Source organism: Megascapheus bottae, chromosome 31, assembly GCF_031878675.1.
Source record: "Megascapheus bottae isolate mThoBot1 chromosome 31, mThoBot2.hap1, whole genome shotgun sequence".
Classification (NCBI taxonomy): Eukaryota; Metazoa; Chordata; class Mammalia; order Rodentia; family Geomyidae; genus Megascapheus; species Megascapheus bottae.
In genome coordinates this window covers 6,617,028-6,644,410 of record NC_143539.1, presented here as the reverse complement: position 1 = coordinate 6,644,410, position 27,383 = coordinate 6,617,028, and the positions used below count along the sequence as shown (strand labels likewise).

At 51.6% G+C, this 27,383-nt stretch overlaps 1 protein-coding gene across 2 annotated transcripts; it reads right to left on the bottom strand.

The window, feature by feature from the left end:
- Positions 1-1,521: 1,521 nt before the first annotated feature.
- On the bottom strand, positions 1,522-27,383 carry Hnrnpul1 (heterogeneous nuclear ribonucleoprotein U like 1). 2 transcript variants are annotated; one of them, XM_090322550.1, is made up of 15 exons: positions 26,905-27,383; positions 22,773-22,898; positions 20,150-20,303; positions 18,875-18,948; positions 17,540-17,679; positions 14,766-14,865; positions 13,346-13,458; positions 11,604-11,870; positions 10,193-10,315; positions 9,970-10,098; positions 5,997-6,165; positions 5,080-5,373; positions 3,543-3,829; positions 2,755-2,946; positions 1,522-2,436 (listed from the first exon to the last, which is right to left on the bottom strand). In XM_090322550.1, the coding sequence occupies exons 1-15, from the start codon at positions 27,203-27,205 to the stop codon at positions 2,320-2,322; spliced, it is 2,586 nt and encodes an 861-aa protein (XP_090178676.1). In that variant the 5' UTR covers positions 27,206-27,383; the 3' UTR covers positions 1,522-2,319. The 2 variants fall into 2 exon arrangements, with proteins under 2 accessions (XP_090178676.1, XP_090178677.1); XM_090322551.1 differs by having other exon boundaries at positions 20,150-20,306; positions 26,905-27,380.

Sequence of the window (27,383 nt, the reverse complement as noted above, 5' to 3'; positions counted from 1 at the left end):
GTGGCTAGGATTACAGGTATGAGTCTGTAATCAGTATGGCCAGGGAAGAGGAAAGATTCCAAATGATAGGGCAGAATTGGAGAGGCCCACAGGAGAAGCCCAGGCTAGCCATGTACCCAGGACCTACCTGCCTGCATGTCTGAGCGCTGGGATTATACTTGTGCTAGACCCTTCCGCAAAACCCTAAAGGCATAGGAATTCCCCAAGTAGAGACCAATGGCACGAGAAATTCCAAGGAGGAGTGGTGATTCCCCAGGAACCATCACTGCTCTGAATTGAAGCTGCTAAGGTCACCAGATGCCACATCACGTGGACCTTCAATCCTATTAACTGGATTTAGCTTTATCCTTCCGGCCTGGGCAAGATCAGGGAAAGGACTTGGAAGCTGGGACTGGCTGAGAACAGAGCAAGAACTTCTTCACTCTTATTCTTGTCCTGGAGAAGCAATTGATGTGTGGATTCCACAGATGCACCATCAGGAAGAGTCAGTAGAGGGCGCCGTTGAACAAGCACCTGTACCTGCCCAGAAGCGGACTTTTCCAGACTAGGGGACCCAGGCCCTCTGCCCTCGTCCAGTCAATCCTGGTTTCTAGTTTAGTTGCCTTCTTGATTTTGCATATCCCTTCCCAAAGCTCCCGGCTCCTAATGAGAACACAGCATACGCCTGGGGGGCGAGAACGGAAGTTGCTAGGAAGGATGATGACGGCCATGGGCGTGGAGGTGCCAAAGAGGCCTTGTCCTCCCAGATACTCGCTGACCTTGGTCAGTGCTGTGGACTAGGATCCAAGAATGGGGAGAATGGGCAATTATCTTGTTCAGGGCAAGCACAGCTTGTACTTGCTGAGAAATGAAGCTCCCAGCAACCAGCCTGCAGTGCTGGAGACATGCAGAAAGGCCAGTCCTAAGCACAAGCCCACAAGCTTCATCCAAACGCACCGTCAGGCAATGGTCTGGCAATGTCCACAGAGCAGTCTGCTCCCCAGCCTGTGGGCCTCACCTGTGCCTATCACTGAAGTGCCTGCAGGGACTCACATCACTTCCAGGGTCCTGACCCTGCTTCCCTCTGCTAGGAAGTGCCATCTCACTACTCAAAAACAAAATGGGGCAGAAACTGTGTGTGTTTGTGTGTGAGCGCACGAGTGCGTGTGTGTGCATCAGTCCTAGGGCCTGAACTCTGGGCCCAGGCCACTGTCCCCGAGCTTCTTTTGTGCAAGGCTAGCACTCTACCACTTGAACCATAGCACCAATTCCAGCTTTTTCTCAGTATGTGAGGAATGGAACTCAGGGCCTCATGCATGCTAGGCAACCACTCTACCACTAACCTACACTCCCAGCCTCAGAAACATTTCTCAGTACGTGTGTGTTTGGATCCTGTTAAAACACCTGGGAGAAGGGGAAGCAGGACTTGAGAGCACTGTAGGAAAACCGTGGGCTCTGGCACCCGGGAGAGAGACGCCCCCATCTTCCCCTCACCCTCTCACCCATTTGAACCCCCCAGAAACTACCAGGACGCCCGGAAGAAAAGGTTTCAAGTTCAATAGTCACACTCTCTCCAGATACAAAAAAGCAGTTACAATTCAACTGAACAAAGAAGCTCATGTGCAAAGTCACAGGGGACTGAGACATCGTAGAAAAAGTTAGCTTCAAGATAGTTTTGTGGTTTGTGTGTGTGTTGTTTCGAGGGTGTGGCTCTTCCTCGGTCACCTGAACTCAGCAAAGAAATGGGTTATTTTGAAGGATCTATGCCGACCCACAGTAAAAACAGACAAATTCTAAAAATAAAAAAAAAGCATAATTACCAAAAAAAATGTCACTGCTTCCTCCCTCCACGTTTTTCTTTTTAAACTTTTTTTTTTTTTTTAAGTTTTTGATTTTTTTTTTAATCCTGAAAAGTAGACAGTAAAACAGCTCTTGGAAGAATTTACAACCAACTGCATGAGGGGCTAGGCTAGAGGCTGAGGCTGGAGCAGGGCTGGGGAGGGGACAGGCAGTCCCTCCCAGTCACTGTGACCAAGGCGGAAGGGGCACTCTTTAGTCAAAAAAAGAGATGGGGGCTGGGGGGTGGGGAAGAAGGGAAAGGGAGAGAATAAACAGAAAATAAAAGGTCATTGTTGCCTATCTGAATCCAGAGAAAAATGCCTGGCCTGAGGGGCAAGAAGCCCCTCTGGAGGAAGGCGGCTCAGGATACTCCATACCCCTCTGGAGGAAGGCAGCCCAGGATGTCCCATCCCCTGAGGCCCAGGACCCCCGGGGGGCGGGGAGGGCTGGGGCAGGGGGCAGGGCAGCCAGGCCAGCGCTGGTGGAGGAGTCTGGGCTCAGCTACTGTGTGCTGGTGCCGCCAGGTGTGCTGCCGGAGTAGCTCCCGTAGTCGTAGCTCCCGTAGTACGGTGGCCACTGGCCCTGGTTCTGATAGTACTGGTTCCACTGCTGGGCGTACTGTGGACAAACAGCACACTGAGATCTGCCCAGCACGTGGGCACGGTGGGAGGACATGCAATGGTGCCGATGGGCGTGGGGGCATGGAGGGCCTGACTGGCTGGCCAACAGAGCTGGACACAGTAGTCAAGGCAGGGAGAGAGCACTGTGGTGGGTGTGGGGTCTGGGCCTGCAGTGGGGAGGTTGCTGGGCAGCCAGTGCAGACATGGGTGCATCTGGCTCATTTGGGAGACAAGGGCCTATTCAAGACCGGCAGGCTCCCTACCATTTTAGGGCTAAGGCAAAGCCTCCAAGTCCTGGGCCCTTGGTCGCACCTACCTGCTGATACTGGTTATAGGCAGGCTGTGGGTAGGTCTGTGCCGTGGGAGGTGGTGGAGGGGTGTAGGGGGCTGGGCTGTAGCCCCCGTAGCTCCCGTAGTTGTAGGCAGGCGGTGGTGGAGGTGGAGGCGGTGGGGCTGTGTAGCCCTGGCCGTAGCCTGCCTGGTTGTAGGGTGGCTGGCTGTAACTCGGCTGCAAGAGGAGAGAAAGCCCAAAACCGTGAAATGGCTCCTAGCTGGACTGGAGGGGTCAGCTCGGAGATGGGACGGGGCTGGGGGCAAGGACCAGACCTCACTCAAAGTCTGCGTCATTTTCTGTAAAACAAACCCAGACACTGGGTTTCCAGTGACCAGCACTCAATGAACGCTGGCAGTGGGTGGCAGATTTCTAGAGGGGACAGATTTCCGCCAGCTGTGGAGCCTTGCCCACAGACAGCCAGAACCTCAACGAGGCGAAATCACCTAATCCCAAAGCCTTCACCACCGTGCTGCAGTGCCACAGCACCCACCATGGCCAGTGACCCAGGGAGGCATGAGGAGGAGCAGCCTAGGCTCACCCCAGTCCAGACGTAAGCAATGGAAAAGGGCTGGAGGCGTGGCTCGAGTGACAGCGCTAGGCCTCAGGGAGCTCTAGCTTCCCTAGTTCTAGTCTTCGGGGGGCGAGGGGGAGCACGACAAGCCAGGGCACTGAGCACAGCCAGGCGATGTGCGGGAGCACTGGGGACGCCAGCGTGCTGCACGGGGCACAGGTTGTGAGTGAGGACAGATCCCAGGCAGGCACACCCTCACCTGGGGGGGGCTGTAGCTGCTCACGGTGGGGGTGCTGGTGCTGGCGCTGGAGCCGGGGATGCTGCTGCTCTTGTAGCTGCCGGGCCCCGGGGGGTTGCGCGCAGGGCTGTAGCTGGGCGGTGGCGGTGGCTGCTGGGGCGGTGGCTGTGGGGGGGGTGGCTGCTGGGGTGGCGGCTGTTGCTGGGGAGGCCGGTTATAGCTGCCTCGGTTGTTGGAGTTGTTGTTATCCCGGTTGTTGTTACCCCAGCGGTTCTGGTTGTAGCCACCACCTCCGCTGCGGTTGAAGCCTGGGTTGGAGACCAGGAGAAGAGTGTCTGTCATTCTCAGGGCACACAACTGGGCTTCTGCTGACCCTGACCGTGGGCTAGGGCTGGATGTGGTATTGTCGGGGATGGCAGAGGGCACATCTCAACAGCTGTGGAATGAGCTGGGAAGAGGGGTCAGGAAGCACAACAGGACACCCAGGGTGGATGAGAGAACATGGCAGTCTCGTCCTGTTCATCTTGGCTGTGCATGGCCGGCCTCAGAGCCCTTTCTTTTCCTGTCCTTTCTGGCCTGTGGTGGGGACTCCGGCTTAGTCCCCAGAACCTTTCCTCAATTCTCTCATCTCTTGTGTGTCCCCAGACACCTTGGCAAAGCACTGAAATGGAGCAGGGTTCAGGATACACTTGTTAAGTAATAAAAATGTTTGTCAGGGGCCGAGAGCGTGGCCTAGTGGTAGAGTGCTTGCCTACCATGCATGAAGCCCTGGGTTCAATTCCTCAGTACCATATACATAGAAAAGACCAGAAGTGCTGCTGTGGCTCAAGTGGCAGAGCTCTAGCTTTGAGAAAGCCCAAGGATAATGCTCAGGCCCTGAGTTCAAGCCCCAGGACTGGCAAAAATAAATAAACATAGGGCCTGGAGTTTGGCCTAGTGGTAGAGTGCTTGCTTAGAATGCACGAAGACCAGGCAGGGTTCGATTCCTCGGTATCACAAACAGAAAAAGCCAGATGCTGGCACAGTGGCTCAGGCCTATAATCCTAGCTACTCAGGAGGCTGAGATATGAGAACCACAGTTCAAAGCCAGCCTGGGGCACTAAAGACCTTGAGATTCTTATCTTAATCACTAGATAACCCGGAAGTGGAGCTATGACTCAAGAGCTCAGGGACAGCACCCAGGCCCAGAATTCAAGCCCCCTGACAGACGAAAGAAAGAGAGCAAAAGAAAGAAAGAAAAGAAAAAGGAAGTGGTGCTGTGGCTCAAGTGGTAGAGCACTAGCTCTTGAGAAAGCCCAAGGGCAGTGCCTAGACCCTGAATTCAAGCACCAAGACTAGAGAGAAAAAAAAAAGCTTTCAGCAGAGACAGTGATGCTAGGACGCTGAGAGACTCTAGGCAAATTAACTTATCTAACCCAGGCCCTATGCCAGCCCAAGGGAGGCCCTGAGACCCCTCGGGGAGCACTGGGGCACACGAGTGGGGGAAGGGCTTTAGGAGCAAGGCTGGAGTCTTGATCCCGCAGTTGCGGAGTAGCGGGCAGTGAGGGTGATAGCTCACCTCCTCGGTAGTTGCCTCCTCCACCGCTGCCGCCTGCTCGGTTCTGGAAGCCTCCACGGTTGCCTCCAGGAGGGCCTCGGTTGTCATAGCGCTGGAAGCCGCCGCCACCCCCACGGCCTCGGAAGCCCCCGCCGCCGCCACCACCCCGGTTGTCAAAGCGCTTTTCAGGGGGCGGCCCGGCCCTGCGGCCTTCCTCGTTGTACTGCCTCACCAACTTGTCCGCCTCCTCCCGCTGCAGCTCCACGAACAGCACCTCATCCAGGAAGTCGCCCACATCGGGCAATGTGAAGTTGGCTAGGGGAGGGGAGGGGAGAAGGGAGGGGAAGTCAGTCCTTCCAGCAGCCACCCCTTTCACAGGCAGCACGATGGCTGGCCAGTGTAAGCAAGGGGGGACATGGACAGTGAAGGAGTTAATGGGGTCCCAACCCTCAGCTTGCTAACTGTCCGGGGTCCACGAGAACTCTCCTCAATTCCCTGAAGAACTCGTTAGGCCCCACTCCTTCCTCTTTCCTTCTTTTTGGCCTAGAGCTGTCCCTGAGCTCTTCAGCTCAAAGCTACTGCCCGACCCCTTGAGCCACAGCCCTATATCCCTTTTTTCCAGTGCCTGGGTTGGCTTTGAACCTTGATCCTCAGATCTCCGCTTCCTGAGTAGCTAGGATTACAGGCGTGAGCCACCACCCCTGGCTGGCCCTCCTCATTTCTTGGCCTCACTCGTGGGCAGGTGGAAACCATGTCCCTAGACTGAGAAATGAGACATTCTTCATCACCCACCAGGGCTCTACTACCTTCACCCTCAGCCATCTGATCTGAAAAGTTCCACAGTCCCAGTGACACCAGAGGGAGGAATGGTCAGTGCGGGAGGGACATAGGAGCCTCTCTGCAGGACACCGTGCACAGGGGGAACCAGCCACCACTACCTTTCATTTCCAGGACAGCGTGATCCGGGACATCCTTTCCCTCCTCGTCGGTCCGCTTTATTGTCCGGTCTTTCAGGTCCTCATCAGTAGGACAAATGACAATGGCTTTCCGCTGGAAGCCTTCAAATGGTCTCATTTTTCGTCTCTGGGCTGACCCATAAACATTTGTCTGCAGCGGGGAGAGAAGACGGAGGGGTGGGCATTAAGTAGGGCAGCGGCGGGAGGCACCCACAGGGGCTGGCTTTGCCTCTGCATCCTAATTCCACGACTATCTCTTTACGCTACCGGTGCTCTGTGTGCTCATGGGAAATGCAGTTCCAAGCACAAGAGTTCATCCTTCACCCTCCTCACACCAGCCCTACTTCCCAGAGATAACCCAGACTGAATCTTTTTGTTTATTTGTTTTGTTGGTTGTGGGGCTTGAATTCAAGGCCTCACTCTATCACTTGGTGGTTCACTGGAGATAAGAGTCTCATGTACTTTTCTGCCAGGCTAGCTTTGAACCTGAGTAGCTAGGACAGGCCTGGAAGTCACCTGATGCTCTGGCTGGTGGACAGCGCACGCGCTAAAGTTCTGTGCGGCCATTCATTCAATATGTGTGGCTCTCGTGTTGCCCCTTCCTCTCCTGAGTAGTTGCTGGCACAGACTGGTACTCCAGCACACATGCATGTGACAGAGGAACACTAGCCACAGCCCTGGGTCCATGGGACTGCAGTCTCTGTGGGTAGGGGCACAGAATCTGTGGACTCAGCCTCTAGTGGCAGTAACTAACACTATAGCCGACTCCCCCTCTATCCCCGAGACTCACTGGAGGCAAGACCCGACCCTAAGGGGTATCCTCAGGTCATTCCAAATCAAGATCCCAACAGAATCGAAACAACTTGTTAAGTGCATCTGGCAGACTCTACTGGTTCTGACACAGGACAGGAGGAAGAAGTCAACAGAGTGGATTTGAACAAATGGCCAACAGGACGGATATCCCAGGCTCCTCGAGTGAAGCTTTATGAAAGATCCTTTCCCAGACTTAAGGTACAGGCCAGGGGCTCCAGCAAGACTGGTGGGAAATCTGGGCCAAGGTGTGAAATGTTCCCTAAACCAACCAGATCCAACTAGATCAACTGGTCCAGGAACACATGCAGGGGGTGGGGCAGGTGCGATCCTCCAGGGCTGTCAGCACGAGCCCAGAAGAGGCCACAAATGGTGGAAAAGTGAAGCACCCCTTCCTACTTTCCTCCTCAAAACTCCACTTCTTCCTTGAGGAAGAGTCAGCTTTTCTGCAACGTCCCAATGAGGGGACATTAGAAGGGGCAACTGTGTCAAGAGGACTGTCCCTTTGGCACCTCAGATGCCAGGGAACAGAGGGGCACAGAGGAAGGGGGTGACATGGCACCAGCACAAGTGGCTGGCTTCCCTGGAGAAGAGAGACTTGCTAGCTGCTGGTGGCTGTTACCACAGCAAACACGATGAGGTCAGAGCCCCAGGGCCAACCCAGCCCAGCTGTGGTCACTAGGGCCTGTTGCCAGGAAACAAGCCAACAACAAGCTCAGCCTTTCCAGTCCCACCCTGCCTGGAGATGGGGGGCGGGAGGGGGGAGAGCTTCTGTGCAGGCAGTCTGGGGCCCCTGGCTCTGGACCACAGCTAACCCAAGACTTAGGCAAGAAGCTGCTTATCTGGTCTTGATGGGCAGCAGGCTGAGGAAGACCAGGGCAGGCACTGTGGGGGATTGGCTGACAGGACCATGGTCTGCCTGTGTGTAATCCCTTGGGCTGGGAGCAGAGCAGATCCAATGTGAGTACTGTGGGGTTTGCGTGGGCTCCATGACGCGAGGGACCAACCATGGAGCAAGAGAACTAGCCAGTACGGGTAGCAGAACCAGCTGGAAGGTCTGGGGACAGTGTAAGGTGGAGGAAAGTCCCTCTTCTTCAGTGTCAAGTAGCCAGCCAATCACTGCTCTTTGGGCCTCCATGGAAGGACCTGGCCTGAGGCTCTGGCCTCCCCTTTGGAAATAATTATTAACTTACTCTTTATGGCAAAGCTGGCCAGGGGTCTGCTTTGAACCTTCAATATCCACATCCACCACACATTTTCTTCTCATAACTCAGAATTTCTGGAACCCATATTAGGGACTGAAGCCAAACAGGTCAAGACTCTCTTTTGCAGGCTGGAGTGATTTATAGACTCAGGTCCCAAATCTAGCCTCGGATAAACAAGACTTTGTGCTATGAGGAAGGACACCTCAGTTGAAAACTAGCCTTCTCACCTTCAAAGATCAGGGCCTTTGCTTTGCCTTGCACAACTCTGCCCTAGAAGCCAGCAGCACAGAAAAACACGGGTGCATTTGGTACAGGCCAGGCCCTATCCCCTGCCTGAGCACCACAGAAAACCCAGGCAGGCCACCTGGGCAGGACTGTTAGTCCACTGGGCCACAGGTTTGAAGCGGGTGTCACAGCTGGTCTAAGCAGTGAATTCAGGATGACAAACCAGGGCCAGGGATTCTTTAGGGATCCAGAAGAGGATTGTGGGAGTGTTAATATCCTTACCCACTGTTCAGGATGAAACCGAAGTGCGTGTGCGTGTGTCTGTGTGTGTGTGTGTGTGTGTGCGCGTGCGTGTTTTAAAGAATTATTTCTCTGGTTGGGCTCGGTGGCTCACGCCTGTAATCCTAGCTTCTCAGGAGGCTGAGATCTGAGGATCAAGGTTCAAAGCCAGCCCAGGCTTTAAGTCCATGAGACTCTTACTTCCAATTAACCTCTAGGAAATGGGAAGTGGGGCTTGGCTTAAGGGTAGGGTGGTAGCCTTGAGCTGAAGAGTTCCGCAACAACACCCAGGCTGAGTTCAAGCCGTATCATCCCCCCCCCCCCAAAGTCTCTGAAGGGAGATGGTAAAGCAGAGGGCTGGTTAACAGCAGCACTGAGCTGGCGGAATGACAATGATTGGCCCCGGCTGCTTGGCCTGAGGTCGGCATCTCACATAAGGGCAATGTGGTCCACGTGACGCCTTCCAACCAAGCCTTCAACAGGTTTGAGGCCCTTCATTGGTTTACAGATGTGTTGGCATAGGGCCTTGGCACATTCACAGCGCCACCCTGGCACTTGGGGAAGCCCACAGAACGGATGTTTGTGGACATGTGAACGTCACTGCTTGGGGATAGGGATTCATTAACATTTTAGGAATGCTGAAAACCAAGAACCATATTCCTAGCCAGACTCCAAACTGCTGAATCTCAAGTTGGGCCACAGCTAGGGTGTAAATGACACGGTCCTTGGTGGGTGAGTGGGGCCACTATGCTCGCCAATGGTCATCTAGGAGACTACAAGTCACAAGGTTCAGTTAGTGCCAGAAGCACATGGCCAAGAAGGGGTAGAGCTGGGGTCGAAGACCTAGCATGTCAGGCACAGAAACTTCCATCTCGCCCATTCTGCTCTGCAGCTAACATCTAAGAATATTCGTTGGATGCCAGTGGCTTACACCTGCCACCCTAGCTAATCAGGAAGCTGAGCACTGAGGATCACAGTTCAAAGCCGGCCTGGGCAGAAAAGTTCTTATGAGAGTCTCATCTCCTATTAACCACTCAAAAACTGTAAGTGGTTCTGTGGCTCAAGTAGTAGAGTGCAAGCCTAGCATAAAATGGCTCAGGGACAGCGCCCAGGCTCTGAGTTCAAGCAGAAAGGAAGGAAAGAAGGAAGGAAGGAAGGAAGGAAGGAAGGAAGGAAGGAAAGAAGGAAGGACGGGGAAGGGAAGGGAAGGGAAGGGAAGGAAAGGGAAGGGAAGGGAAAGGAAAGGAAAGAAAGGAAGGTTGATTCTTTGTTAAGCTAGTTGGCCCCAAGTGCCACCCGCAGGCGGGTCCCCTGCACAGCATGTGTTTATTGACACCCTCATGCACGGCTGACCTTTGCTTCAGCATTATGGGGAGAAAAGAGGACCGGAGGGGAAGTCCCAGGTAGGCGCTGGGGCCCTCCCCTCTGGTGAGTACCTGATCGAGGATATAGTTGCGTTTCTTGCGGGCGGCGATCTGGATGAGGCGGTTGAGGCACTGGGTGGCCTGCTGGATCAAGACGTCCCAGCGGCCAGCATAGTTTCGCTGTCGGCGCAGGCCCATCACCTGAGGGCAGGAGGTGGTGAGGAGTGAGTGGCCTGGGGCAGAGCAGAAGCTGGGGGTGCAGGGCAGCTGAGGCGAGTCCATAGGCCCTCCTTACCCGCATCTTATCCATGATGGCATTGGTGCCCAGGATGTTGTACTTCTTGGAGGGGTTGGAAGCTGCGTGTTTGATGGCCCACGTGGTCTTGCCGGCAGCAGGCAGGCCCACCATCATCAGAATCTATAATGACAGGTTATCAGGGCGGCAGTGAGACACAGCACCTCCATGGCTTGCTAGGGGCCGTGGACTCCAGAATTGCTTCTGGAAAATGGAAGTGGTAATAGCCTCCACTTCACAGAATAGCTACTAGGACCCAAACACACAATGCTTGTTCCAACTCTCAGCACCAGGCCTACACTGGGTAAACACCGGTTAGACCCTTGCCAGTAGATAGCAAGCAGTCTCTCCATGAAGTGGGACTGGCCCATGCAGAGGGCAGGAAAAGCGGTCCAACTGGAGCCCGAGCTATGTGTTCCATGTGGAACCCAGCAAACACGTGATAGAACATAAACGCCCAACAAGGGGAATGATTTGTTTCTGAGGCCCCCCAACTTAGGCCAAGAATTCAGGACTAGACTAGGCAACACAGCCAGACCTCGCTGTAAACGACCAAACAATCAAAAACGGAGGATAAAGCACACAAAGAAATGTGAACTGAAAAGGACAGGATGCCTCAGTTATAAGATCTCAATTATGAGAATGCACAAAAAGATAGAGTGAGATAAACTCTCAGTCTCCTGAGTAGCTAGGATGACAAGTGTGAGCTACCAGGACTCAACAACTTTATTTTCTAGCATAAAAATAAACCACTGGGGCCCGGCGCAGTGGCTTACGCCTGTTATCCTAGCTACTCAGGAGGCTGAGATCTGAGGACCGTGTTCAAAGCCAGCCTGGACCCTAAAGACCAAGAGACCCTTATCTCCAATTAAACACCAGGAAACTGGAAGTGGTGCTGTGGCTCAAGGGATAGGGTACTAGCTCTGAGCTGAAGAGCTCTGGGACAACACCCAGGCCCAGAGTCCAAGCCCTAGGACTGACAAAAAACCTACAACACTGTAAGAAAGGTACTGTCAAAGATCTAAGACCAGGTCATGAGTGTGGTGCTCAGCACCAAGGCCATTTGTCTTTTGTGTTCCTGTGCAGTCTTGGTGAGAGGGCCTGGTTATTCAGGCCCCACCCTCCCCAGCACTGTGGACAGAGGATATTCACCATCAAGTGCCAGTGTCTCCACTTCGAGGACAGCCTTCTACCAGCTCCCCATTTCTGGCCCCATCAAGATGACGCAGTGTATCTACTACCTTCCCTCTTGTCCTAAGTCACACCAATGCCCACGCCTCCCTTCTCAGAGCAGCTGGGAGAAAATGTCATTTTCCCAAGTCACGCAGGTGGCCAACTTGTCTTTCCCTGCACCTGGCCAGCAGCATCTCCACTGGTCACAGGGTGGCTCTGGAGAAGGAACCACACTCACCTCACATTCTGCCTTGCTCTTTGGTCCGACGGTGCCCCGGATCCGTTCTCCAAGGGGAAGGTGCTGGATGAAAGTGAACCCTGGGAGGACAGAGCAGTACGGCTCTGCCCGCTGGCCAAAGTTGAACTCCACCGCGCAGTTCTTCACGAGGACATGTGGGTAGAGGGCCTGCCCCCCCAAGGCTTCCTTCTGGATTCGGAAGGCGATGCCCATCCACTTTCCATTCTTGGTAAAGGAAAGTTCTACATCGTTTCCACATTCAAAGTCCTAGGAGAAAGCAAAAGATTGAGCCAGACATGGTAGCGCCTATTGGTAACCTTTGAACGCAGAGGCAGAAAGACAGCAAGTTTCAGGTCACCATGGACTACATATAGCAAGGCTATCTCAAAAACACAAATGCAGGCCAGGAGTTTGGCCTAGTGCTTGCACGAAGACCTGGATTTGATTCCTCAGTATCACATACATAGAAAAAGCTGGAAATGATGCTGTGGTTCAAGCCTTGGGACCGGCAAACAAATACACCCACTCCTCCAAAACCAACCAACCAACCAAAAACACCCACAAATGCAACCAAATAATTTAAAGAAAACCTAAGGATAGGAACTGTCCTCTGTAGGCCTAGGCCCTGGACTCATAGAGGGGGAAGGTGACATGATGGAAAATACAGCCAGCTGTCCAGACTTAAGGCCCCTTTCCCTGGACATTGAGACAAGTTGGACAACCCCGGGGAACAGCTCAGGGAAAGAAATTTAGGACGTGCCAAGCACCTAAGCCTGGTGCCCAGGCCAAGTCAAAGATGAAGGAACACGGCAAGCAGAGTCCAGCCCTATAAATGCATGCATCTGTGTGGTCAACACACATTCTTTGCCTTCCCACTTCTCATCTACATGCGTCATGGTAACCTGAGCTAGACAGAGCCCAGGGACAAGGTGGACATCAGACTAGGACACGCCACCATATTTCAGTAAGAACCCCTCCCAGTATAAAGGTCTCTGAGGAGGGAACCAACCCATAAGCCAAGTGTGAACAGCCAATGGAAATGGGGCAAGTTGGGGAGTAGGAGGACTACTGGGTCGAGAGAGGTACTGCACTCCATGGCGAGAGAACACAGGGTTAGACAGGCTGAAGCAGAAAGGTGATCAAAAAGTTTTGAATACAGCTGGAGAACCATGAAGTGATTGTATCCAGTTATCCACCACATCTACCCACCCACCTATCCAATAGTTGTTTGCTGCTGTGATTTAGTGGGTCCTGTACTGTGGGCCGTGGACAAGTTACTTTCAATTGCACAGGATTTTCTTAGACTTGGTTCAAACACAATCGACACATGAACATGAGCTATGATCACAATGTGCCAGGCACTGAGCTAGCTGTAATGTAAAGCACTGGAGGTGGAATGGTGGTCACCCTCTCCCTTCCTCTCAGTATGTGAGGGGCTCTCCAAGTCATTTCTAGTTGGGACTTGATGCTGACAGCAGAACAAAATTGTTTTTTTTGTTTTTTTTTAAAATATATATTTGTATGCTTGTTTTGTTGGAAGGTGGAGAGATGGGACCATACCGAGGATAGAACCCAGGATCTTCTAGCAAGGTCTTTACCAGAAGAGCTAAGTTCAACCAGACTTGCTTTGAATAAGGGAGGAGGGCTTGGCCCAAACTGTGTCTTAGAAAGATACTTTCGAGACTCTCATCTCTCACTGGCTCGCTATGGAAAAGTATGCAGCATGTGGCGTCAGCACTCACTGCGAAGCAGCCAATCACATCGTTCTCTGCGAACTTGTCTCCGTAGTTCTCAAAGCGGCTGTTGGTAGACTTCTTCCCTGTGCCTCCATAGCCATAGGAGAAAAGCTCTTCACCTGAAGAAAAAGGCACAGGAGGTTCCAACTTACCTCACTACGGTCACAACAACCTCACCTTGGAACCCAGGCACCAGCCATGACCTTTCCCATACCAGTGCTCATGCTCTTCCAGAAATGAAACCCCAGCAGCACCCCAGAACAAATGGCATCAGTACACTGATGGCATGTTCAATGGCACAGGGAAGGGTTGCATCTTGGCTCAGTCTCCTCCACCCCAGCACCTCCCTTCCTTCTTTTTCAAGTTTCCCTTTCTCTATAGAGTTGCTGATATCAGCTTCTGCTTCCAGATCAAGCACACTTAAACACATCAAGCCAACCAAAGTTTGGCGCTGAAGGCTTCCCTTTTAGCCTTTTCTTCCCCACTCTCCAGAAACAAAGGAGACCGAATTTACTAGAACTCAAGATAATTTTTTTCTTTTTTTTGGTGCCAGTCTGGGCTTGAGCTCAGCGCCTGAGCACTGTCCTTGGCTTTCTCAAAGCTAGAGTTCTAGCCCTTGAGCCTCAGCTCCACTTCCGGCTTTTTTCTATGTATGTGGTACCGAGGAATTGAACTTGGGTCGTTGTGAATACCAGGCAAGCACTCTACCACTAGGCCAAACTCCCGGCCCTCAAGATAATGATTTTTGTCTTCAAATAGAAAAAGCATTGTGGTCCCACCATAATTTTTTCCTCTGGTGGAACCAGAATTTGAACACAGGGCCTTGTGCTTGCTAGCCACTCTACCACTTAAGTCATGTCCCTGTTCCTTTTGCTTTCTAGTGTCTCATATATTGGGCTAATATGGACTGTGATCCTCCTACCTACGCTTCTTGCATTCCCTGCGATAACAGCCATGCACCACTGTGCCCAGCTTTCCTTCCAACTGAGATGGGGGTTTCATGGCCAACTGCCCGGGGGCTGGCCTAGAACCACAGTCCTACCTCCTGACCTTCACCTCACAAGTAGCTAAGAGTACATACAAGCGTGTAGTACCACCATGGTGCTAGCTCTGTTCTGCTTTTCAGCCTAGATCAGACAAAGTGCACAGGGCTGAAGAACGTATTTTCAGTATGATGTTGAGGGCAGGAAATGGATCTTTTAAAGAAGGGGAAGGGTTTTCTGAAGACAATTTTGGGTTTTCTTCTTAGCTGTTCATAAAAGGGTTATTCTAGAACTTTAGCCCTTCCAACTGCAGCCAGACTGCCTGAGGACAGGCAGAACACAGCCTTCTGAGCTTATCACTGACAGGGACACTCAGCAGCTTGAGGACCCAGGGGCAGGGGCAGTGCTCTCTCCTCAGGAAGACCTGGCTGACTTCTCCTTACCTAGCTGAGTGCTGCAAGAGTCCAGGGACCAGCCAATACGGACAACATGGGGGTCAGGCTCTGTAGAAGGAAGGTGCTTCACGGAGATTTCCTCATTGATCTGAGGACAAAAGACAACAAGGCTCATGATGGAGTTTCTGGAAACTGGTGGTTATTAGCAAATAAAGGGAAGGATATTAGGCATTAACCAACTAGCAATGGCTACAATGGCTGGGAAAGAGACTCTGAAGTGCCTATAGCAGAGAAAACTAGGGCCTCTGAAGGGAACAAGAGATGCAAGCCAGTGGTATTTCAAATTCTGATATCCTTCACTTTTAATCCCTACAGGGGATTAAATCCCCTACAGGGGAAAATGAACTGTCAAAATATTTGGGAGGAAGATAAATGTCTTAACAGGGCAATCTGACAATTTATCAAAACTATAAATTAGCCAGAAGCTGGTGGCTCATGTGTACAATCCTAGCTACTCAGGAGGCTGAGACTGGAGGATCACAGTTTGAAGCCAGTTAAGGCAAGAAAGCCCGTGAGACTCTTATCTCTAAGTAACTGCCCCTGAAAGCTGGAAGTGGAACTGTGGCTCAAGTGGTAGAGCACAAGTCTTGAGCAAAACAACAATAACAACAACAACAACCTCCTCAAGCTGCAGTGGCAGCACAAAACATAGGTTGGGAGGGGTGGCCCAGTGGTAGAGCACCTGACTAGCAAGCATGAACATGAAACCCTACATATAATCCTCAACACCACAAAACCCAAATCAAACTGCTTTATTTATTTTTTGCCTTTCTGGACCTTGGACTCAGGGACTGGGCTCTGTCCCTGAGCCTCTCTGTGCTCAAGGCTAGCACTCTACCACTGAGCCACAGCACCACTTCTGACTTTTTTATGTGGCACTGTGGAATTGAACCCAGGGTTTCATGCATGCCAGGAAAGCATTCTACCACTAAGCCACATTCTTCTAACAGTGCCTTATAAGCCAGCACATCTAGTTTACCTTAAAGATACATTCATGCGTGCAAGTATGTACATATGCGGAAATACTCAATACAATGTTGTTTTATAGTCACATTTGTAATAAGTTAGAAAGAACCATCAACGAAACACTGGTTATATAACAGTACAATCTTAAAACAAACTACAGGCAGCAGTTACAGAGAACAGTCAGGCCTCTGGGGAACAATGCCTAAAACATAGGTTTTTAATAAAACAAGTATGTGAGGGGAAGGGGGCACCTTCTGACTTTGCCTCTAATTATGTCTGAGGTCAAAATGCTTAATATACCTACCCATCTTTACTGTGGCCTTCAGAAAAGTTCTATTTCATCAGCATATTTAACAACTGTGAAATAATAATCCATTTTACAGTACGTGGTAAACGCACTGTGTAGCTGTTGAATTTGGGGTGTTAAGATCCAAGTCTGTCTGGGAGTTTGGCCTAGTGATTGAATGCTTGCCTAGCATGCATGAAGATGCAAAGCTCAATTCCTTAGCATCACATACATAGAAAAAGCCAGAAATGGTGCTATGGTGAAATCCTAAGGACAGTGGTAAGGCCCTGAGTTCAAGCCCCAGGACTGGCAAAAACAAACAAAACAAACAAAAAACAAACAAAACAGACCCAAGTCTGATGTAGTAATATATGTTCCTAAAACTATTGGTAGATACTTTCTCAAAGGTTTCTGTTAGAGACCCCTGGAAAGGAAGAGCTCAAGTTTTCAGCTCCCCTTAGGTCTATTTCCTTTTTTCTTTTTTGTGGGCATGAACCCTGGGCTTGGGCACTGTCTCTGAGCTCTTTATCTCAAGGCTAGCACCACTTCCAGTTTTCTGGTGGTTAACTGGAGATAAGTCTTACAGTCTTTGGTGTCCTGGCTGGCTTTGAACTATAATCCTCAGATCTCAGCCTCTTGAATAGCTAGGGTTATAGGTGTGAGCCACCGCACCCAGTCCTATATAATTTTTAATTGGCATTTTTTCACTTAACTAACATATACATCTGGAATTCTGCTTTGTTTTGCTATTTCTCAGTGACTAATTGTTTATGATGAATTTTTACAACATCTTGGGAAATTATAATAAAGAATACTGATTTCAGTTTTCAAACATGTTCAACACTATTTCTATAAGGAACATTTCAGTTAGTTGTACTTAATATAGCTGTGAAAAAAAAACAAGTGTATAGACATTTTTCATGGTATGTTTTTTCCCTCCACTTTAACATGTCCGCTTATATACACAATGCATCTTGACCTGTCACCCCCTCCATCATTCTCCCTCCCCTCCTCTTTGGCTAGTTATTTTAGAGATGGAGTCTAATGGACTTTCCTGCCCCGGCTGGCCTTAAATTGCTGTTCCCCAGATCTCAGCCTTCTGAAGTTAGGATTACAGGCGTGAGCCATTATATCTGGCTTCTTATTTCTTTTTTCTTGTTGGTTGTGGGGCTTGGACTCTGGGCCTGGGCACTGTCCCCAAGTTCTTCAGCTCAAGGTTGGAGCCACAGCACCACTTCCTGTTTTCTAATGGTTAACTGGAGATAAGAGTCTCATGGACTCTTAGTGTCTGGGCTGGCTTTGAACTGTGACCCTCCGATCTCAGCCTCCTGAGTAGCTAGGATTACAGGCATGAGTTACCATGCCCTGCTATGTCTAGCTTCTATTTCATTGTCTGTTTCCACTTCTACAAACATATCACCACTGGACTGGCCACAGGTGGCTGGGCATGGGCTATTCCATGGCTGGCCCTGCTTCCTGTCCTAATTTTTGCTCTATTGTTCTCTCTCACCTTCATCTCGAAACACACACGGCCCCTTCTGACCCCATAGCTGGCACGGGCTCCAGACCACAGGTATGCGAAGCCCTCGATCGTGAGTGGATAGCCACTACTCCGGTCCCGGGCTACCTTGAAGTGCAGGTCGCAGTTATCTGTGGAGGAAAAAGCCTGCAATTGACTGATGCTTTTAAGGTTTTGTTAAAAGCAACAAAACACATCTTCGAGGGGCGGGAGGGTATGGGGTTTCACCAATGCATCCTCTAGTCACTCTTACTCTAAGTAAAAATGTTTGGACTAGTGCATACTAGTCCCCTGCCACCCTATAGGAACTGAGGGAAGGGGAGAAGAGACGTCTGCTGGTGGAGTCCAATAATGCGCTCCAGGAGAAATGTAGACAAATGCCTCTGACAGGAGTATCTCCTCATTTCAGCACTTTCAAACTTGGATTTTTAGAGGACAAGAAAGCAAATCCCCATTCCCAGCACCCATACACTCCTATTATCTTCCTGTGCTAGGCCAGATTTCTGTGGCCATCTGTGGTTTGAAACTCTGACTCTGATACCCGAGACCAATGCCCTGGGCAGCACAGGCTCCCTCCCCATTGCAGAGTCCTGTTTTGAGGTCCACCTAGCCGAAGACCACGACTTGGCTTCCTTTCTCGCGAGGCTGTACTCTATTGCTCAGACTACCTCCCAGACTGTGGCTCCTTAACATGCTCAAAAAATGGTTAGCTTTATTCTGGGTAGACTTTGTCTTCAGAGCCTGTGATGAGGATGGTTGTAAGATATTCTGACTGATTCCCCAAGCACGCGGCCAGCGTTCTTTCAGGGAATGCAGAATGAATTGCTGGGCTTCTGCTCTACTGAGGCTTCCACCCCTCACTCCTCCCAGAGCTCCAGGTTCCAATGCAGTCAGTATGAAAGTCACTGATGCCGTGCAGAGCAGACAGAGCTGGGGCAAAGGCCAGGGCAGGCCAGGCTAGTGCTCAGACAACAAAGCAGCATTGGTTTCACCATGAACGCGAGTAGTGATGGAAACTGAGCTCAGTTTCCCCAGTAGCACTCAGATTCCTTTCCTGATTAGATGGCAGCCCCTGGTGCACACAGGGTGGTTCCTGGCTCTCAGAGGACTCTTACTGAAAGCCTCTGGGTGTGTCTCTTCCCGAGAGGCCTGGGGAAGTGGAAGGACCTGCCCAGGCTCCACAGCTAAGCTAGTCTCCCTCGGTACCAGCAATTTTCTTCCACTGGTGCCTGGGATTCTGGAGGGAGGGACATCGTTCCCCAATACTAGATGAAGGCAGTTGGAGGGGTGTGTGTGTGGGGGGGGAGATGCAGCCCAAGGACTCACATGTGTCAATAGCCACCAGGGTGTCATCAAAGTCATCCTCATCCTCTTCTGCGGGAGGCTGAGGAGAGCGGCCCCTATATCGGGAAGAGAGTTGAGTCACAAGAGAACAGCTAGAGGACCACAGGGGTAGGGAGTCAAGTCTCTGCAGTGCTAGTGCGCATGCGTGCCCCCACCCTTCTCAATGGCCTCTAGAGGTCAGCAAAAGAATTCTGAAATCCTACCCACTTGCCCCAAAGCAATCACTGTGAACTCCTAGGATGGGGACAGAGCCAGAGGGAATGCTTGGCTAAAGAGAGTCACCAGAATCATTTAGGGAGCTTTTTTAGACACCCCAAGATTAAGATCCATTCCTTTGGCCTAATGAGGACTTCCTTATTCTTGGCTACAATTGGTTGTGGGTTATAGTAGCCCAGGGCGCCCAATTTTAGTAGGCAGGGCAGGGGCAAGAGCATGGACAAGCCCTAGGAATGAACACCTTCCCACATACCAGGCTTCCTGAAACCCAGCACTGGACAGGATTTTGCTATGACCCACATTCTCAGTCTCTCTCTGTGTCCTCAATTATGTACATGATTATCTTCCTACTAAACACTAAAAAAGGATCTTGTTAAAACACTCCAGGTTTCCACTGTAGAGAAGAGACAGGTGCAAGGCAGTGGTTGGATGCTCAGTCTGCACAGTTCTATCCACTGGGGGAAAGACCCGCTGCCCATGCCCACCGGGTCACTGGCATGCTCTGGCATTCAGTCCAGGGCCAGCTAGGGCGCCGTATGAAAGAGCCTGTCATCTTAAAGCCATGGGCAAGTAGCTCCTCCTCAGCCTCTGCTTTGTGGGAAGCAGTGAAAAGAACCCACGTAGCATTGGCTCTGTGTCCTAACTAGTTATATCACAGCACCCAAGTCCCTCCTCCCTCTCCCTCAGTCCTGGGGCTTGAACACAGGGCCTGGGCACTGTCCTTGGACACTTATTGCTCAAGGCTAGCACCCTGTCACTTGAGCCACAGCAACAGCAACACTTACAGATTTTTCTGAGTAGGTGGTACTGAGAAATCGAACCCAGGGCTTGCCTAGCATGCACGAAGCCCCATGGCAAGACAGGTGTGCTAAAGTGAGGGCCTGAGGAGGCAGGCTGGAATCTTACAGCTAAGGATGGGGGGTGCTCAGAACTGGCTGTGCAAGTGAGAAGCAAGGAGATAAAGGAAGGACTGAAAGCTGAAGGAAGCTGGATCTGGCAGCAAGTGCGGGGAGATCAGCCGCAGCTGTGTCTTACACTTACCTCCTGTCCTCTCGGTGCTCAAAGTAGCCACGTCCCCGGTTGTCTTCATAAGGCCTCTTTCGACTCTGAAATTGCTGTCTGTCTGGCTTGAGCTGAGATGCATCGGGTGGAAGGAAGCTGGGGGGTGCTTCTTGCTTCATCTCTGTCTTTATGTCTACTGCCAGGACAAGTCAGATGGTCACGACACTCAGAAAGAACTCAGCTACTATTTCTCTGGCCCTCTTAGGCTAAGAGAGGTCGCCAGGCTCCTCACTTGTGGGGACCGGGCCCAAGAGCCTGCTGGGAAAGCCAGAGCTGCTGTACTGGGCTCAGTGTGGGATGCAGGAGGTAGGCTAACACCAGTCACACAGAGGACTCGCAGGCTTCATGAGGACAAGCTTGTTATGGGCCTTTGGGAGCCCCTTAAACTTTAAGAGGCTTTGACCACATCCCCTCTAATTTCTCTTCCCCAAGAATGTCTGAACTGTAGTGCTGACAGTTTCTTCCATCTGACAAGGGGAGGTAAGGGGACTTGACAAGATCGCAGTGGTCCTACTAAGCCTGGCTACTTATGTTGTGGTCCTGTTAAGCGCTGTTACTCCAGAAGGAAGTGACATGACAAATGCCAAGCTAGGAGGGCTAACATTTCATGGACTGATAAAGTCCGAGTCTGAGACAGAAGCCAGCTAACTAAGGACAAATCATAGACTCAGCCTTGCAGTATTTCCTGCTCAAGTGTCCCCAGGCTTGCTGCTGTGGCTCATCTCAGCATTCTATCCAATCACCCCCCAGCTTTTGTGGACCATCAAGGCTCCTGGTTTTCCAGGGCAGCAGTGATATTCAGTCATCTTAAAGACAGCTCCATGGCTACTGGAGCAGGCCCCTGGCGAATGGCTGCTGACAACAGTAAACACCCATGTTGGCCTCCAGACCTTGATATAAATCTGCGGTTCAACATCCTGAATCACACACATACCCCATCCATCAGGGGATTTCACTTTGGTGGATGGACCAAAATGGAATTAAGACAGAATCAGTTAGATTCACTAAGCACTTGGGAGTTTAAGGCACAAGTTCAAGATCAGCCTGGGCTACAAAGTGAGAATCAATCTCAAAAACCAAATTAAAACAACAAAGGATTAAAACATGAAACACCTAAGTTCAGGGTCTGTCACTTTCTAATAACATCCCGAGCCAGGTGCTAGTGGCTCACTCCTATAATCCTAACTACTCAGGAGGTCGAGATCTGAGGATATGGGGCAAAAGCTAGCCTGGGCAGGAAAAGTCCATGAGATTCTTATCTCCAATTAACCACCAGAAAACTGGAAATAGAGCTTTAGCTCCAGTGGTAGAGCACTAGCCTAGTGCAAAGGATTTTGGAAACAGCACCCAGGCCCTGAGTTCAAGCCCCACAATCAACAAAATAAATAAAATCAAGAGTAAGTCCTATATGAGCACTAGATTGAGAACTCACTGCCCTAATTCAAGTCTCATTTCTACAGTAGGACAAGCCACCAACTCAATTTAGAAAACAATGGAAGTTGGGTTCTCTCTGATGGGGGAACTCTGCCCTGCGAGGATGTATTCATGTTTGAGAAACCCAGACACGACACCAGATTCACTGCAGTCTAGGACTTCTTAAAGCCTTTAATGCTGTAATCTCCACAAGAGATTAGATGCATTTGGCTAAAGAACCCTTTTCAAGGAGCAATAATACCCTAGAACAATTATTCTTCAGAACACAGATACCAGGCTGGGGTTACAAGGCTTTCTGGCTTCCATATTGTGACATTCTAAATGGGACTCAAGTATTAAGTCCACATACTGCCCTGGGGTATTGGTACTAAAGCTTAAAAGGGTTTGGTATCTAAAGCCTGAAAGAGTCCCCTTTCCCAACACTATCAAGTGTGCCAGAATTTTTTCCCTGCAAAACCAAATAGAACAGCACATGGGAAGATATATTACTTCAGAGGAAAAAGAAGAGGAATGCAGTTTGAGGCTAGCCCTGGCCATTTTGGTACATGCCTATGATCCCTGCTCCTTGGGAGGCAGAGATAGGATTACAGTCCAAGGCTAGACCCAAGCAAAAGTATGAGATCCAATCTGAAAAATAAAGCAGAAGGGTGCCAGTGGCTGATTCCTTTAATGTTATTTCTCCTCTTGGGAGGCCAATAACTGGACTGTTCTAAGTGTGGAAAAGTTTACAAAATCCTTCCATACCTTCTAGCTGCCCACAGTGATGTATGCTTCTCATCCAGCTATGATAGGAAGCCCACATAGGCACTTTACGTTCCTGCGCAGGAAGTAAGACCCTATCTCTAAAAGGGCTGGAGGCATGACTCAGTGAAAGAACTTCCGGCTAGCTACTGGGAGGCTTCCAGTTCAAATCAGCATGCCACCCCCCTCCAAAAAACAAAAACCCAAACAAACCAGAAAAAAGACCAAAGCAAGTGGCTCAATCTATAGAACACTGTCTAGCAAAACCTGAGTTCAAATCTCCCCCCCACCCCACCCCCCCAAAAAAAGTCAAACCAAACCTTGCACAGTGAAAAAAAAAGCCAGAAAACTGCCTAAGCTGGACACCAAGTCTCACTTGGTCTGTGGTCTGGGCTTCCATCAGGAGTGGATCGCAGAACTTTCCTACCTGGGGGATAGGCAGGCGATGGCGGCTCCATATCAAGTGGTCTCCGGTCATAACCTGACTCATTTTCCTGCTTGATGACCTGCGTGTCGTAGAACTGGTTCTGCCTGGGAATATTGTCCATGACATCTTAAGGTAAGAGAAGTGGGCAGTTAGATGGGTGCTTTTGGAGGCCCTGGGCTAGATGGGACCACCTCACTGGGTGGGCTGGTCTGCACAAGGGGAAGAATGCTTCCACTGCCACAACAAAGCGGCCCCAGCTTACCCCTCAAAAGGCTGCAGGTCCACACCAGTGACCAGGTCCTACAGAAACCCATCAGACCCAGATCTGCTCCAATGGAGGCGTGGGGTCAGGGCAGGGGCCCAGCTTGGCCTAAAAGTCCCTATGCCAGTTCTATGGGCATCTGGCAGTTCATGGAGCCCAGTTTAAAGGCAGCAGCCCTGGCTGTACTGGGGGTGCAGTGCTCAGGACTGGCATTATTCAGAGCAGACGCTGGCCCTCTGCCCTATCTGTACAGCCAAACTTTTTTTTGGCTATAGCCAAACTCAGGGTCTGGGCACTGTCCTTGAGCTTCTTTTGCTTAAGACTGGAACTCTACTACTGAGCCACAGCTCCATTTCTGACTCTTCTGGTAGCTTCCTGGAGATCAAAATCTCACAGACTTTCTTGCCCAGACCTCAGCCTCCTGAGTAGCTAGGATCACAAGTCTGAGTCAACCTCTTTTTTTTTTTTGGTGGGTCGTGGGGCTTGAACTTGGCCTGGGCGCTGTCCCTGAGCTACAGCACAAGGCTACTGCCCTACCCTTGAGCCAAGCCCCACTTCCTATTGTCTAGAGGTTAATTGGCGATAAAGAATCTCAGTGAGGCACCCATGCTCTCTACCTGAGCCAACCTCTTTTATGAACCTCCTGGAACTGATGTCTGCTAGAAAGGGAAAGGGTAGCCACTTTAGCTAGAGGACCCCAAAGGGGAGGGGGCCCTCAGGCTGTCAGCACAGTTAGTTAGGTCAGATGGGGCCAGGAGGAACTCAGTTCAAGATCAGTGATTATTTAAGAAGTGCATGCCAGGGGCCAGGAGTTTGGCCTAGTGGCAGAGTGCTTGCCTAGCATGCATGAAGACCCGGGTTCAATTCCTTGGTACTACATACATAGAAAAAAGCCAGAAGTGGTGCTGAGGCTCAAGTGGTAGAGCTCTAGCCTTGAGAAAGTCCAAGGACAGTACTCAGACTCTGAGCTCAAGTCCAGGACTGGCAAAAAAAAAAAAAAAAAAAAGTGCATGCCAGCTAGGCGCAGTGGCTCATGCCTGTAATCTTAGCTACTCAGGAGGCTGAGATCTGAGGATCAAGGTTCAAAGCCAGCCTGGGCACAAAAAGACCTGAGAGTCTTATCTCCAATTAACCTCTAGAAAATGGGAAGTGGGGCTAGGTTCCAGGGTAGGGTGGTAGCCTTGAGCTGAAGAGCTCAGGGACAGCGCCCAGGGCGAGTTCAAGCCCCATGACCCCCTCCCCCACCCCCCAAAAAGTGCATGCCACACACCAGACACAGGACAGAGCTGAAGACAAGCCGGCCCCAGTAAGGCCTGAGCAGCTTAACTGAACAGATCCTTATGTCAAAATAAATTCATTTGGATTGTGTCTGGGGCTAGGAATAACAGGAGCCAAGAAAGGGACCTAGAAAAGAACCCAAGCTTCAACTCAAAGGATACATAGGCAATGACTCACAGATTTGAGTATAGAACATTACTGGCTGGGAGCACACATGGAAAGCTTAGAAGCAGGACGGGACAATGTATCAGACCCAGACCAATGCTTCAAGAACCTTTCAAACAAGCTAGAGAGAAGCTTTTAGAAACTTAGAATGCGCATTGTGCAGGCAACTGGTCCCAGAGGCAGGCTTGCTGCTAGGTGCCCAGCTGAGGCCCTGCCAGACAGTGAGGCAGAACCACAGGCAAGGAGAGAGTATTCTTGCCACTAGTTAGTTAACTGATTGGATTCTTTCTCAGAGGACAAGCACATCTGGGTATACACCAGGTACAGTCCAAGGGGGGGGGGGGAGAAGCACAAGTCACCAAGTCACGTGGCCACAGTGTCTGTTTACGAACACTGATGAAAGTTGCAGGGGGACATGAAGGGGGCTCAAAAAATTTTTGTCACAGAAAATAAGGGAGAGAGGAAGAAATTATCTCCTTAACTGGAACACAGGGCCCTTTCAAACCATTCTCCTTTTACCAGGCTCTAAGCAGCGTTGACCTCACAAAGCCTATCTCTCTCTACCCTTAAACATCTCTCCTGTACCTACAGATGCAGCCTTGCTTGAGAAGCTATGGGGGGGGGGGGGAAGGTTCCACTTGAAATCATCCCCTTTCGAATAACAGGTAGGCCTGGTGTGAGTTTGTAACAATCCTGTCACTTTACAAAGAAGGAAACAAGTTCATAGAAGTGAAGTGACCTGCCTACCATGGAACCAGACTGGGCACATGAGCCAGGGTCTAGAGTCTGCTCTGAAGCCCTCAATTCACCTTTCAGAGATCCTGTTAGCAGCCAGCCAGGTGAGGGTGGCCTCACCTCACTGCACCTGCCAGGGTCCCTGAGCTCCAGACTATACTGCCATGGAGGAGTACAGGTCTCTGCTAAGGGAATCCCCAGCGCATGGATTTTGAGCATCCCCAAATCACATTCTAGCCCCAACTGACACTCAGGTCACCCTACTCCAGGAGAGTCCAGCTTTCTTGAACAAGTCAGTACAGTACCTACTGACAATCCCAAGTTCTCTCTGTGACCTCATTTCTGTCCTTAGTCTCTTAGCTCCAAGCCCCAGGGAGGGCCCTCTTTTTCAAGAAACATCATAAACCCTAGATGCCAGAATCAGGCAGTCCTTTTTAACTCCAGAGTCATTAGCCTCTCCAGTACCAGGGTCCTCTCTCTCTCTCCTCAGAGGACTCAGATCTGCCTGAACCCCTTCTGATCTCATAGTCACATCTCTGAGCAGATACAGAGGCTCCCCAGTACACCCAATTACCCTCTCTTGGGCACACAAGTTAACTGCTTCTAGGGAACCAGGAGCCTTCTCTTGGAAACATTCAGCCCCAGAAGAATACCCCACCTCCCCAACACACACCTCCTCAGGGAGGTCCTGAGCCAAGTCGACAGGTTTCTTTTCTCTTTCTACATCCTACAAGCTTCCCCATGGGGCATATGTGCTAGTCCAGCTGCCCACTTTTTCCCTGCTGGAAACGGACCCAACCATCCACTTTGAAGTACCATCAACTTGATTTCTGCCTCCATCCGTCCTTCCCAACCCTGTTAACCCAAGCCTACCCTGCAGCAACCACGGAGGTGTCCATCCCTCAAATCCTTTGTCCAGCCCAGCCACTCACTGGACCCACACCAAAGTTTTCCTGAGTGTCCTCCGGAAAGCCAACTTGAAAAGTGCCCCAAATCTCCCCACACCAAGTGGCAGACTCTTTAAAGTTGGCCCCCCTCAGTCATCCTGGAAGAGGGATGTGGGGTTTCCCATCGTCCAATCCCAGCCCCGATTGCAAACACCCCCCCCCAAATTGACCACCAGCCATACATTAAGAGCGCTGGCCCCCCCCCCGACCCCGACAACCTCTCCAACTCACCCCAGAACCCCAAAGCGCACATAATTCCCAGTTAACCCCCTCCGACCTGAAGAGTAGAGGAACCTTCGAAAACTCTCCCTTCCCCGGCACTCCGGAAACACAAGGCCCCCCCCACACCCAAATCCAGCGCACCCCCAAACTTAAAGATTGCCATGCCCAGGAACCCTTTTAGGACTCCCCCAAAAAAGAGAAGAAACGTAAAGGTCTCCAGTTCTCCCGACTTTCTGGGGCTCCAGAAACAGCGGTTTCCGGTCTCCGAGCCTCCCAGAGTCCCGAGCAGGTCGAATACCCAGAGGCTCGTCTCCCCCGCGCCCCCTCCATCGCGGATCCCCCCCACACCACCACCGCACCCAAGGCTCTCGACCCGCCCGGTCGTCCCCCGAGGCCCAGGTCGCCCGGTGGTGCGTTCGTCCCCCAGGCGGCGGGGGTCGGGCTCGATCCCGCGGCCCTGGAGCCCGTCTCCCCGACCCTCCGGCGCCGGACTCCCGCGTCCCCCCGCCCCGCGCACTCTCACAATGTCCATCCGGCCCCGAGTAGCCGCCGGACTCCGGGTGCGGCTGCAGCCCGGGCGGCGGTGGCTGCGCGGTCCCCTCCAGCTCGGAGCCCCCCTCGGTCTCGACCTCCTCGTTGTGGTGCCCGGGGGGCGGCCCCGGCTCGTCGTCGTCGGCCTCGAGTTCCCGCTCGTCGTCGGGCTCTTCGGCCTCCAGCGCCGCCTGCAGCCGCTCAGCAAGCTCGGCCTTGAGGCCGCGAGTGTCCAGGCCGCGGCGCTGCAGCTCCTCGCGAAGTTCGTTCACCTTCAGACGACGTACATCCATGGCCCGGGCCCCCCGGGGCGGCCCCCGAGCCCGGCCCGGCCTCCCAGGGTTCGATTCCCCCCTTAAAGCTTTCCTGTCAAGAGGCAAAAGGGGGGGAGAAAAGGGGGGGCACTCCAATGGCGGCAGCGGCTCAAGATGGCCGCCGCCTCCCCCCCTCGCCCGTGCCCCGGGAGGATGC